The 13,356-nt window shown below is 36.8% G+C and overlaps 1 protein-coding gene and 1 non-coding gene across 2 annotated transcripts; both read right to left on the minus strand.

The window, feature by feature from the left end:
* Nucleotides 1–4,774: 4,774 nt before the first annotated feature.
* Nucleotides 4,775–4,877, minus strand: LOC121476720. The gene has a single exon (XR_005984009.1). It is a non-coding gene; the product is annotated as a U6 spliceosomal RNA (small nuclear RNA).
* A 7,195-nt stretch (nt 4,878–12,072) lies between these two features.
* LOC121475915 (G2/mitotic-specific cyclin-B1-like) lies at nt 12,073–12,864 on the minus strand. The gene has a single exon (XM_041729584.1). The coding sequence runs from the start codon at nt 12,761–12,763 to the stop codon at nt 12,188–12,190; it is 576 nt and encodes a 191-aa protein (XP_041585518.1). The 5' UTR covers nt 12,764–12,864; the 3' UTR covers nt 12,073–12,187.
* Nucleotides 12,865–13,356: the final 492 nt, after the last annotated feature.

Consider the following 13,356-nt stretch of genomic DNA (forward strand, 5'->3'; position numbering starts at 1 on the left):
CATCTAAACACTTACCATCAGCTACATCAAGTGGAATGAAAGGGATTGCCTTGATTAGGCATCCTGTGTTCCACGTTATAACTTCTTTTTTATCTTCTGTTATCACTGAATTTCTCATTTTTAGAAAAATAATAAGGCAGTACTAAATCATTTTTTTAAATTAAATGAGACACCCATTTGATGCACAGTGGTGGTATTTCAGAAACATGAACTCAAAATATGTCTTTCCAAGAAAATGTTTTTTTTTTTAATGTAGACTCCATGCACAATGAGGGGCTTGAACTCACAACCCCCAAATCAACCATTACGTGTTCTACCAACTGAACAAGCCAGACACCTCTCAAGCAGATGGTCTTTAATCATACTTTTTTTTTTAATTTTACAAATATAGTACTTGTTTTTTTTATCTCTAGGCTCCCCTGATTCCAAGTTAATGCTAAGTACTTCCCGTAGAACACTGACATTATTTTTGATATGTCATTTTTTAAGCTTTATTTATTTCAAAGAATTTTCTAATTCCCCTTGTGATTTATTATTTGGCTCATGGGTTATTTAAAAGAGTATTGTTCAGTTTCCAATTGTGTGGCCCTTTCCCGATACTGTTCCATTATTGAGTTTTAATTTGATTCCATTGTGGTTAAAGAACATATTTGTGTGTTTCAGTTGCTTAGAATTTATTGTAACTATTTTATGGCACAGAATAGGTTGTGGTTTTATCTTGGTAAATGTTCTGTATGTAGTAGAAAAACATTTATATTGTGCTATTGTTGGGTGGAACATTCTATAAATGCCAGTTAAATTGAGTTGATCAGTTGTACCGTTCAAATCTTCTGTGCTGTTCATATCTTCTGTGTCCTCACTGGTTTTTCTCTACTTGTTCTATTTATTACTGAGAGGATAATGTTTAAATCTCCAACTGCAATTGTGGATTTTTCTGTTTCTCCTCTAAGTTCTATTGGTTTTGATTTTATGAATACTGATGTTTTGTTTTCCAATATATAAATACATTATCTCTTGATGATTTATCATTAGAAATCGAATCTGTTTTTGGTAATATTCTTTGTCTAATACTAATATATCTGATATTAGTTTAGCTACTCCAAGTTTCTTTTGATTATTTGTAGGCATGATACATATTTTTCATACATTTACTTTTAGTTTGGATGTCATTATATTTAAGGGTGGTATGTTATAGATAACTTACTTTTGGATTTTGGTTTTTGTTAAATAAAATCATATCTACTTAATTCTTTAGTTTATTTTAGGTCACTGCCCAGTATAGGTTTTAGCCAACTACCAGAAAACTTAGTCATTTCCAGTTACTTAAGCTAACACAATGGATCCAAAATCTTAGGGAGTTCACTCATATTAAGTAAGTGTTTTCTTATCTGATATTATGTTCTTTTCTTTCTTATTTAATAGCACCAGAATACATCCCAACATTACTTCACAAGTTATGCTGATAGAAATTAGCAAGCTTTCGTCATTTATTTTTCATATATAATCTATCTACTTCTGAGTCAGACTTTGAATTTTTCTCCTAACTGAAGAAGACTAGGATGAAAGGCCCATTATAAGCCTGGAGGGAGCACCTGGGTGGCTCAGTGGTTGAGGATCTGCGTTTGGCTCAGGTCGTGGTCCCAGAGATTGAGTCCCCACACTGGGCTCCTCACATGCAGCCTGCTTTTCCCTCTGCCTATCTTTCTGCCTCTCTCTGTGTGTCTCATGAATAAATAAATAAAATCTTAAAAAAAATAAACAAGCTGAAGGCAGTGAGGGTGATGGTCTTGGAGAATGAAGAGAATTGCTGTTTTTCAGTGGGGCACCCGCTCCAGATCATTGTTAAACAAGGCCTGACAAATCACCCAGATAAGTATGATTACTGTTGTTGGTAAGATATTCAGAGAGCTTTATTCATGATATTCAAATTCATTTTCCATTTCTGATTTCAAGAGTTGACTTTTTTTTTCTTCAAAGATTTTAATTTATTTACTCATGAGAGACACACAGAGGAAAGCAAAGACACCAGAAGAGGGAGAAACAGGCTCCCTGCAGGTAGCCCGATGTGGGACTTGATCCCAGGACTCCAGGATCACACCCTGAGCGAGATGCTCAACCACTGAGCCACCCAGGTGCCCTAAGATCTGATTCTTTCAAGACCTAAAAGTAGGTCCCTAACTTTCAAATAGAACCCAGGTGATGTTATTAATTTAACCTAAATTGTAATACAACCACATATAGAAACATTTTTAACTCATTTTCAAATATATCGCCTCAGTAGCTATAAGAGATCAACGTTATTTTTTTTTAAGATTTTATTTATTTATTCATGAGGGACAGACAGAGAGAGGCAGAGACACAGGCAGAGGGAGAAGCAGGCTCCATTCAGGGAGCCTGACGTGGGACTCGATCCCAGGACTCCAGGATCACGCCCTGGGCCAAAGGTGGTGCTAAACTGCTGAGCCACCTGGGCTGCCCTGTTTTTGTTTTTTTGTTTTGTTTTGTTTTGTTTTGTTTGTTTGTTTGTTTTTTTAAGCAGGATCATAATAGTTCTGATCCTCTAACCATGCCTTCTAAGCAGGGTATTAAATTCTAACCTTTTTAAAATTTTCTTTAAGATCCCGGTGATATCAGAATTAGTAATTCACTCACCACTCCTACTCCAATTCTATATCCTGTTTGGCTTCATAATAGATTCTCATAGGTGGTAATGAGTCTTTCAAAGCCTTGCCTTCATTATGTATTTTATCCCAAATGATCACAGGCTGATCATTTGAGTAACCTTTTGCTAGTCTTTTGCCATCTTATGAAAATGACCAAGTGAATTCTGTTTTCTACCAATACTGATGTCTTCTCAATAATGTAACAGGTATACCTGTTGGATTATACCTGTTATACCACTAACAGGTATAATTAGTAAGATAATCTCTTATTTTCATCTTTGTGGGTCTGCAGTTTTGCTTCCAAATGGTGTGCCAGTCAGGATTGAAGGAATAAAACAGACAGAACGCAAGGTATTTTAAAAACACTCAAATATTTGAGCAGTAAAGATTTTAAAATGAAGAGAATTATATCCTGTCAAAACCATTGAAAGATTAGAGAGAATTGGTTCTATCCCGAACTCCTTGAAATAGTATCAAGGACCACACAGAACTAACACCCAAGGCATGGACCTTTTGCTCTTGCTACAGTTTTTCATCCAGAAAATCTGAGCATCTCTCATTGCTTCATCTGGCATCTGCTCAAATGTACCTCCCAGTGAGGCCGTCTCTGACCACACCATATAACAACCTCTGGTTGTTATGGTAAGAGAGGGTCTGCATGTGTGAATGGAGGTCTCAGTCCTTGGATTCCCAGAAGATCTAGGTGGACAGAAGGAAAGTAGCAAGCACAGAGCAGTTTATTGAAATGAACGTACACTCTCAAGGTGGGAGAGTGGCCAGGCTTGCTGAGGTGGAGGTAGCCCCTAGGTTGTTTTAGAATTGGATCCTGTTAGGTCTCTTGGGCTGGAAGGAGCTGTGACATACTCCATATGCTCTTATATTCTTATTTTTCTATAGTAATTCTCATCTGGCATATATTTGATTGTATATTCTTTACTGACTGCCTCCCCCCCCAAATAGAATATGGTTCTAAAATGAAGGAGTTTCTGTTTTATTCACTAGTATATTTTCCTACTTAAAACTGTGTCTGCCACATTATGACTGCCTACTCTCTGTGGACTGAATAAATGGATGGATGGATGGATGGATGGATGGATGGATAGATGGAATTAAATGACTTTGTGGATTTCTTCTTATCTTTAAGGGCTGTTTTCCTCCTCTACATCTTCTCAATTTCTCAACACTCTTCAACATTCAGCTCCCATCAGGCATCCCTATGGGTTCTTCACACAATTTCCTGTGCCTCCTTCCTGAAATCATAATTGATTTGGGGTCTAACCACATTATTTAGGATTCTGCATATATTTAAGAGACGCAAATACCACAAAAACCTTGCATGATTGCTGGGGGCAATGAACGTGCCTTTGATTTGTTCACACATTCCAAGAATCTTATGTTGTAATGAACATGCTTCAATGCCAAGTTATTCATGACTTCAACAAGCCTGATGCCCCATTTTTAAAGTGGTTTGTCTATGCTTTCATACCAACAAGAAACATTTTTATTTATTATACCAGATACAGTTATCTACATTTTCTATTTACTCTGATCAGAACAGGTATCCTGTAAGAAAAGTATAACAATTTTGTGTATAGAGAAATTTGTAGGCAGGTATTTGTAGGAATTTTCTCCTATTGATATAAATGGTATGTTGGGAGAAAGAGAACCAAGCCTGGCTTTACTGCTCATGAGTTATGGGATTTGAAGCAAATTACTCCTCAACCTTGGTCAGAGTTTCTTTGTTTGCCAGTTGAAGACTTCGCAGAATTATCTCTAAGGCACCTTCCAGTTCTGGTAACCGATGAATGTGAGTTGGAAAACCGAAACAATTCAAGGCTACTCTACAAACATAGAAAAATAGAAAAAGTAGAATTTTTAGAAGAAAAGTTCCTCTGAGGAATCCAAACATCATGCATGCTCAACTAGCTCCATTGTCTCCACTTCCAGGAATCCTGAGTTCCCTGGCATTTTTTAAGACCACAGTTTAATATCTCATGTTTGGATAAAGTTATTTGTTTTTTTTTTAAGATTTTATTTTTATTTATTCATAAGAGAGAGAGGCAGAGACATAGCAAAGGGAGAAACAGGTAGATGGAGAAGCAGGCTCCTCGAAAAATATGGAACACTTCATGAATTTGCGTGTCATCCTTGCGCAGGGGCCATGCTTATCTTCTCTGGATACAGTTATTTGAAAACAAAAAGCTTGAAATCTTTGTTAAACACAGAGTGAAATTCTCATTCAAAATGAAATTTTAGTCTAGTTGAAAATTAGGCAGATACTAAAGAAGATAATATTACTCGGACGAAATCCTAAGTTCATAGAAATCTTTGTTGATGGTTGTAGGAGTTGGGGGTCCTAATAGTTATAGGTCCCCACACTCAAATATTTGATCCCAGGCGACTTACAGAGGTATAAACAGTATAAAGTATCCAACAAAAAATATGAGGCAACCACATATTAACCACATCAGAAAGCCATTACTCTATCAAGGCCTAAAAGAGCAAGAGGAGGAAATAGGGGAAACGAAGCCTTGGATTAAACCATGGAAGAGGTGCTGGCTCACAGAGCTGGTACCTCGGATCATTGCCACTGTCAGACCCACTGCAAGGCAGGGAGACAATGATGGAGGCAGGTGTGAGTCTCCATATGTCAATTATTTTCTAGGCCTACCCTCTGGAATCCGGTCAGTGGCATCCATTGGCCAACCAATAGACATGGGTGTGGTCTATAGAGATTTGCCTCCTGAATTGCAGAGTGGGACAAAAGTGTGGGGCGAGGTAACACACAAGATCAGATTGTCAAATCCTATTCACACAAATCAGAGATGGTGTCTAGTATTAGAATTTCTGGGCGGCTTCAAGTATACAAAGAATCAAGAGACACATTTTATTTTTTTATTTTTTATTTATTTATTATTATTTTTTTTTAAATAGTCACAGAGAGAGAGAGAGAGGCAGAGACATAGGCAGAGGGAGAAGCAGGCTCCCTGCACCGGGAGCCCGACGTGGGACTCGATCCCGGGTATCCAGGATCACGCCCTGGGCCAAAGGCAGGCACTAAACCGCTGCGCCACCCAGGGATCCCAAGAGACACATTTTAAACAGGAAAATGTCTGGCACATTCAGGATCATTCTACATGTCCTTCTTTACTAATGAAATACATGGGTAGCTTTTAGTTCATGAAACGTCTCCATTTTATACCTTGCCTATTTATATGGCATTTTTGAGGAAATTATGGCCCATAAATCCATATCCTAGGTTTAGTTCCCATAACCAATTATAATTATGGACATCCTGCTAAAATAATCCCATAGATGTGAACTCTCCTCCTAGAAAAATATCATTGTTCTATTTATCAGGAAGTCTGATACTTTGAAATGGAGATTAGAATTATGTGCATTCCTTCTTTCTTTACCAGGGAATATTTGATAATGGGGAAACTGTTGGAGAAATGGTATCTCTTCCCTTACACTGCTAGCTCAATTTAAATTTGAAAGTGAGTTACTGTCAGTGATCTTCTTAGGGGATGAGCAGGTAAAACGGAGTTAAAAATTAACATAAAAAAACATGGCTACTTCATTTATGGCTTTGAGGACACATAATTAATCAAAGCTGCTGTCTTCCACCACCCACTTTATATCATGCTTACCCTCTCCCAACAGCTCAGCATATTTTTTATTTATTTGTTTGTTTTCCCTGCTAGGAAACCCAAATTTTCTTTAGATGGTCTTATTTTTGTATATAGTAGTTTGCTGAGGCTCCCATAACAACATACCATAGACTAGGTGGCTTAAACAACAGAAATTTATTTTCTCACAGTTTTGGAGGATAAAAGTCCAAGGCTAAGGTTCTGGTGGATTCTGTTTCTAGTAAGGAGTCTCTTCTGGGCTTATAGATGCACAGGGGAAGCTCTGCTCATGATGTCCAGGGAGGTATACTGAACATGCCCAGCCCCTCAAACGCATCAAGACACTGCTTTCCCATGTCTGCTAATATCTCCCAAGCCACAGGTCAAAGGAGCATGTCCAAAGTTAAGTACGGTATGCACATTCCCTCTACTATGAAGCCAAACAAGCCACATGACGAAGCCCACTAACAGGAAGGAGGTACATACTTTCAATAGAGTACGTACTTTGGGGAGTATGGAGTCAATTTTTTTAAAGATTTTATTTATTTATTCATGAGAGATACAGAGAGACACAGAGACAGGCTGAGGGAGAAGCAGGCTCCCTGCAGGGAGCCTGACATGGGACTTGATCCCAGGACCCCAGGATCACACCCTAAGCCAAAGGCAGATGTTCAACCACTGAGCCACCCAAGTGCCCCCGAGTCAACAATTTCCTTCAGCAATCTACTCTATTGTATTGGCCAAGTCTAGATAAGTAGACTCTCCTGTCTGACAATTACAACCCAAATTCTCATCCCTTTCTATGTGTTACCTGTGTGTGTGTGTGTGTGTGTGTGTGTGTGTGTGTGTGTCTATCTCCCTAGGACCCTTCATGGTACTGTCATGCTTGTGCTAATCAGTATCTACCAAATTGCTCTAACCTGACATTATGGTTTTTGCACATACGTGCCAACTGTCAATGCCTAGTAATCCCAGATTTATTTCAGAGGGTTATGGAATTTTGCCTCATGTCCCTTTGTCCTCTCTTACTGCAGTGGAAATATCTACTGCTAATGTGCTATGCATTTCCCTCTTTTTTTTTTTCCACATTTACCTCTATTTCTTTTCATAATTATTCTTAACTGTGTGTCTTGGAATATCACCACCATAAGAAATGACAAAGAGTTTCATTACTTTATAACAACTATTAATAACTTGTTTGTAAGTTAATTCCATGAGGACAAAGATAGCATTTTAGGCATTTATGGATGAAGGGGTAATTTCATATATATTCTATGATCCTTGCTGGCTAATGAGATTTTACTTATTGTGCGACTTTTATTTGCTAGGCAGGTTTTAGATAGTTCAAAAGCCTTTATATTGCATTAATTATATCATTTGATCATGTATCTTATACTGTTGATATCTCTACTTTTTATGAATATATTTGAAATGTATAGACAACAAAGAAATTGTATGTGGTCAAAGCATTGCAAATAGCAAAACTGTTACTTGAAAGCTGAATTTACTATTCCAACTACCATGTTTCTTTTAATGCAACACAAAGTATTGTAAAGCTGCCATAGTCCTGACTGATGTTCCACTAGATATTGCATGCAATAAAACTATATATTTGAGTAAAGTTTGTTTGAAAGATACTTTAATTCTATTTCTGTACCAATCTGAAAATTTAGAGCACAATCTTACAGCTAATGAACTTTGTTCCATTGTGATTGAGGGTCATGTCAAAATGAACCCATTAATCACTATAATTCCTCACAGAGGAGTCTGAAATTGCTAGAGAGTGAACATTTAATAAGTGGGAAATGCTATAAATGTCACTCCAGATGTGAGCCAATGAAGAGACAGGTAATGATTCAATAGTGTATTTTTAAAACTATATGTAGGCTGATTTGGAAGAAATACAGTGATTCATTTTGGGAATGACTTTTATGGAACCGATTCATTTGAAAATTATAGCTGAGAAAATGGTATGTGTGTGACATTACTCTATCCATTTTTAACTGGAAGTTATAAAAATGAATGTTATTTAGAAGAAAAGTCATGAAGAGAGAATTCTTTTTCAAAATAACTCAGCCTGCATTGGATAGACAATTAAAGGATTGCCTATTTGCATAAATCAGAAAAAATATAGGTAAAATTTTGTACTTTTAATTTGTCTCATTTTTATTCTTCCAAATTTAAAAAACAGAGAAGCCAGTCTAATCTCTGCAGGTTAAGTATACCCCTGGCTAAAGAAGTATGACCAAACACATATGGAAAATGGCAGAAAAGTATTACCACGAGTATTTTTATTCTGTGTGATATGAGATATTAATGTTGCTCTAACCCAACTCAGCAAATTCCTTTTTTTTTTTCTCAGCAAATTTCTTAACTCTCTGGTTCTCAGTTTCCTTGTCCATAAAACTCATCAGTTGTATGATGTGACACATAAGGTACCTCCTAGCCCTGAGAAGTTGTGACTCTCTAGACAGTCTAATTTAATGTTAGTAATGAGTAGGCTTCTCTCTAGCAAAAATTATTATTGGTTATTAAAAATAAAGATCCTAACATTACATTTCTTTTGGGCCCAAATAATTTTCCTCATAAAGAGAATATTCAGGCCTCCTTTAAAACAGAAGAAAAAAAAAAGGTCTAATTGGGATCGTTGATTTTTTTTAACTTAATTATTCTTCAGGACACCCTGTTAATGTCAAGTAGTTTATTTTAAATAATAGTTCCATCAGTTTATTCTTCAGCAAGGTTTGAAATCTTCTAAAAGTGTCTTTATCCAGTAGCTTATATATCATAAACTACTAACAATTAAAAAAGAGTCAAGAAAATCTTTGGTGGAAGGCAACTCCGGCACTAATTAGGGATTATTACTGATTTGCAGATTGCGTATTTTCTAGCAAACTGCTGTGAAACGGCATCTCGTGTTTTAGATAATAACATTTTCATGCCTGATAAATACATTCATGATCACTGCTTTTTCAACCGGCAAGCTATGCATGTTTTATTTAAGCTGTAGAGTCCCAGAGGTTGTTCGTATTCTTCTACTGCTTAAAAATTTTTACTGAATTAATGTAACAACTCTTTTTTAAGTGATAAAAGAATAATGCACAGCTGTAAAATTTCTTGATTTTTAAGGTAGAATTAATCTGCATATTTTCCTCCCTTAGCCCTGTTTTTTTTTTTTAAGTTCTATAGTGATAATTCCCCTCTTATAGGAAAGTGCATATCATGAAGAATTGTGTTTTAAAAATAAGCAAATACCCAGGTTCTTTAGCAGAGGCATCTGCTAAGATTGAAGCAAGCAAAATATTTTCTTCTAGGAGTGGAATATGAAATGTTTAGAGAGAATACTGGGTGAACGTACTTCTTAGAAGTGAGAGCTTAGAAATGAATGTAGAGCAGGAACTCAAGACTTTAAATTTTCATGGACTGAACATGTCCTGTAAAATAAATGTATTCAGAAGAATACGCATGTTAGCCTTCTATCCATCTCCCATATGGAGCTTTTTATTTTTATTTTTATTTTTATTTTTTATTTTTTATATTTTTTCCGTCTTGCAGGTGTTCTGTATGTTATAGAATCTATGCGTCTACCCTGACCTTTCAGGCCATGACAACCTTATAGGCTATCAATGATCTTCATGCTTAATATTATTCAATTTCACCCTAAATAAAATATGCTGCTAATTGCTCATTAACTAGAAAAGTTTTGGAAGTTTCATATACTTAGACAAACCAGGCCATAGGTATAAGAAGCTTTAAGATTAATTACAAAAGTCTCTTGGCCTTTGAGTGTTCATCTGAGAGTTAAGGGTAAGTAACATCACATAGAGGAGGTGATTTTTAGCTGGATGTGGAAGGACAACCCGGGACCACCCTCCCTGAAAGGGTTTGACATCCTGCATCCTGGCAATGGAATGCCGTATACCATGTCACTCACGTCTAAACACGTTACATTTCTGAAACTGGGTTCAGATTAATAAATTATTCACACCCATGGAAATATCCCCTCTCTGTTCCTCCTCCCTCTGTCTCTCTCTCTCTCCCTCCATCTCCCTTCTCTTTAAGTGCAACTGTGAGTAGATCCCTGGAATTAAGACTCTGTTTTGCTTAGTGGTTGACTTGATTTATTTCTTCAAATTAACATACATATTACTGTTTGTATATGTAAAGTGATTGAGTCAGAACTACAGGACATTTGTGGATCAAGTCACTTTTATTTAAGACTTTCCACCTTGGAAAAATGAATACGCTTACTAAACTTTAATAATCTCCATATTTGTAAAGAAGGGTTTTTGGGGTTTTTTTTTCTTATACCTACTTTATCCCTTTCTGTGTGTATCATTATCCCTCTGCTGCTATTAGTTTTACTCCAAAAATGTGAATCTTCTGGGGTATACTCCTGAAACCAACAGTCAAATCCAGGCTCTATCACTAATCAGCTGTAAGACTTTCATAAGGTCTGTTCACCTCTCTGGACTTTAGGATTCTCATCTGTGTAAGTAGGGCATTGACCCTTAAGGTTTGTTTCAGGTCTTCATTCTATTGCAGAGCTGCATTGATACAAGTGATAATTACCTCTGTTTTCTGTTTTGAATAAACAGGCACTCAAGTGATTGCTTGTTATTTATCTGTTCTTGAAATTTAAAGCAGTGGAGTTTAACTTTCTGTACTCCCCTCTTGACATCCATGTTAGCATCTTTGAATGGTAATGAAAATTTGAGTTCCTGTTAAGACAGGTTATTATTTCACTTTATGGAACTATGAGGATGACAGTACTTTTAAAGGGAGAAACGTAATTATTTTTTTAAATCTGAATTTGTAAGGTAGTTTAAAATAAGTTCTATATAGATCTTCTCCACTCTAAAAGGTAGGTGATATTAACCTCTTAAAATTTAAGAAAGTGAATTTTAAAGACGATTGTTTTCCCTAAATCTCAGGGAACTGCAAGATACATATTTTGAACCCAGGTCTGTATAGTGGCAAAACTGAGCATTTCATCCTCCAGTTGACTCTTGAATGATGGGAGAGTTGGGGTGCTGACTCCTGCACAGTAACTGTTGACTGATCAAAAATTAAACTGCAAACAGCCTACTCTTGACCAAAAGCCTTGCAGATACCATAAACAATGAACGTGTATTTTGTATGTTATGGGCATTATGTACTGCATTCTTACCATAAAATAAGCCAGAGGAAAGAAACATTATTAATAAAATCACAAGGAAGAGAACACACAGTATTGTACTGTATTTATTAGAAAAAAATCGCCTGCTGGTGGACCTGCACAATTCATACCTGTGTTGTGCGAGGATCAACTATACTTAATCTATCAAGAAAGAGTCAATTGTGCAGTCTTTCTGAGTCCATCAGGCAGGTTTTGCAGTCCTCTCTATTACATCTCATTCTCTCCCCACTTCCAAATTTTTTCCCCTCTTTTTGCTATCAAGCAATATATATATATATATACATATATATATATATATGTATATATATATATATTTTTTTTAACTTTTCTCCCAGAGACTTGATTCCAACCTTACACTGTCAGTTAGAGGAGAAGCACATAAGAATAGATTTGTACCATTTTGACCAGTTGTGACAGAGCTTGGTGTTAGATTACGCAGGTTCTGGAAACATTCTGCCCATGCTTGAATAGCGCTTATTAGCTATTATTTTTGCATAAGTTACTTACATTCTTTGTGTCTCATTTTCCTCATCTGTACAAGGGGATATGAATTTTATAATCATGATATAATTAGTCGAGTTTTTTTTTTTTTAAGAAGTTAAAAAGGACCACAAGCTTTATTAAAAGTAAGTAAAGGTAACATATAATATATACAGATGGCACATGGTGCCAATTTTATTTGCAGATATTACAATACTCCAATGCATGTTTACAAGTTACACCTTTGCCACAGCCTTGGCTAAATCTTGAACTAGTGCAGAATTTAGCTGTGCCAGAGTGCTGATCTTAGCATGCTTAGAGGCGGCATACTTGTTCTTGATAGTCATGTGCTTTGTAAGCCCACGATTCACCATGACTATATTCTTAGCCAGGTGTTGCATGACATTTAGAAGGGATTCTTCAGTGTAGGACAGATAATGCTGTAGAGTTGGTGTCCATTCACCATTATCGAGAATTTTCAGCGCTAAGCAAAAAGCTCCTGCTGCAATCTGAGAAGGAGGAAAGTGTACCATATCGTAGTCCAACATAGATAGCTCCATCAGGTATTTGGCCAAAGTATGTTGCTCAACATCAACCTCTCCAATCTTAGACGCTCTCCGAAGGAAATGCAGGGGTAGAGGGCGGCCCAGACCAAAATTTAAAGATCTTAGAATCTTCATTTCCATCTGTCTGATTTGGTGTTTAGTGTAAGTATTATCAGTAACAAAGGCAAAGTCACCAATTTCTGGAGGGTACATTTCCTCATATTTGCTTGCAATAAACATGGCAGTGACACCAACCAGTAGATACATAAAGTGAGTTAATGTTATGAGAAGAAAACATTAGGAGCTAATATTCCCAGGTGTCCATGTGTCACTGGAGCTTGAGACGGACATATTATTTTATTTCCTTACTGCTTGCTTCCGTTTCCTGTGTCCTCGGGCCTACTTAGACATGTGGCATTGATCCCCAGTGACCCTGACTTCGTTTCCTCTTCTCTGACCCTCTTAACTCCAGACTCTGGTCTTGGCGGGTCTGACTCTAACTGGTAGCGAGACCCAACCTCAAGTCTAGTTTTGCTTGATGACTGAACTGTATCACAAAATCTGGTTAACCCTACCGTCCTGGCTCCAAATGAAACACTGCAGATTTTTTTTTTTTTAATTATGTCTTAGGGAGATACACCCTGTTGGTTTTATTTACAGTGGGAGAGCCAAGCTCTAAAAAACTGGACATGGCACATGGAAGCATAGGTTTGGATGAGAGGCAAATGGGAATAAAGCCCAGGATACAGGTTCTTTCTCAAGAGAGAAATTCTGAGCCATCTTTTGGATTTAGAAGAAATAAAGCATAATCTGAGCTGATGAGGTTGATTTATCCTTAGAGATAAAGGCGGTACACATTG

Source organism: Vulpes lagopus, chromosome 15 (assembly GCF_018345385.1).
Source record: "Vulpes lagopus strain Blue_001 chromosome 15, ASM1834538v1, whole genome shotgun sequence".
NCBI lineage: Eukaryota > Metazoa > Chordata > Mammalia > Carnivora > Canidae > Vulpes > Vulpes lagopus.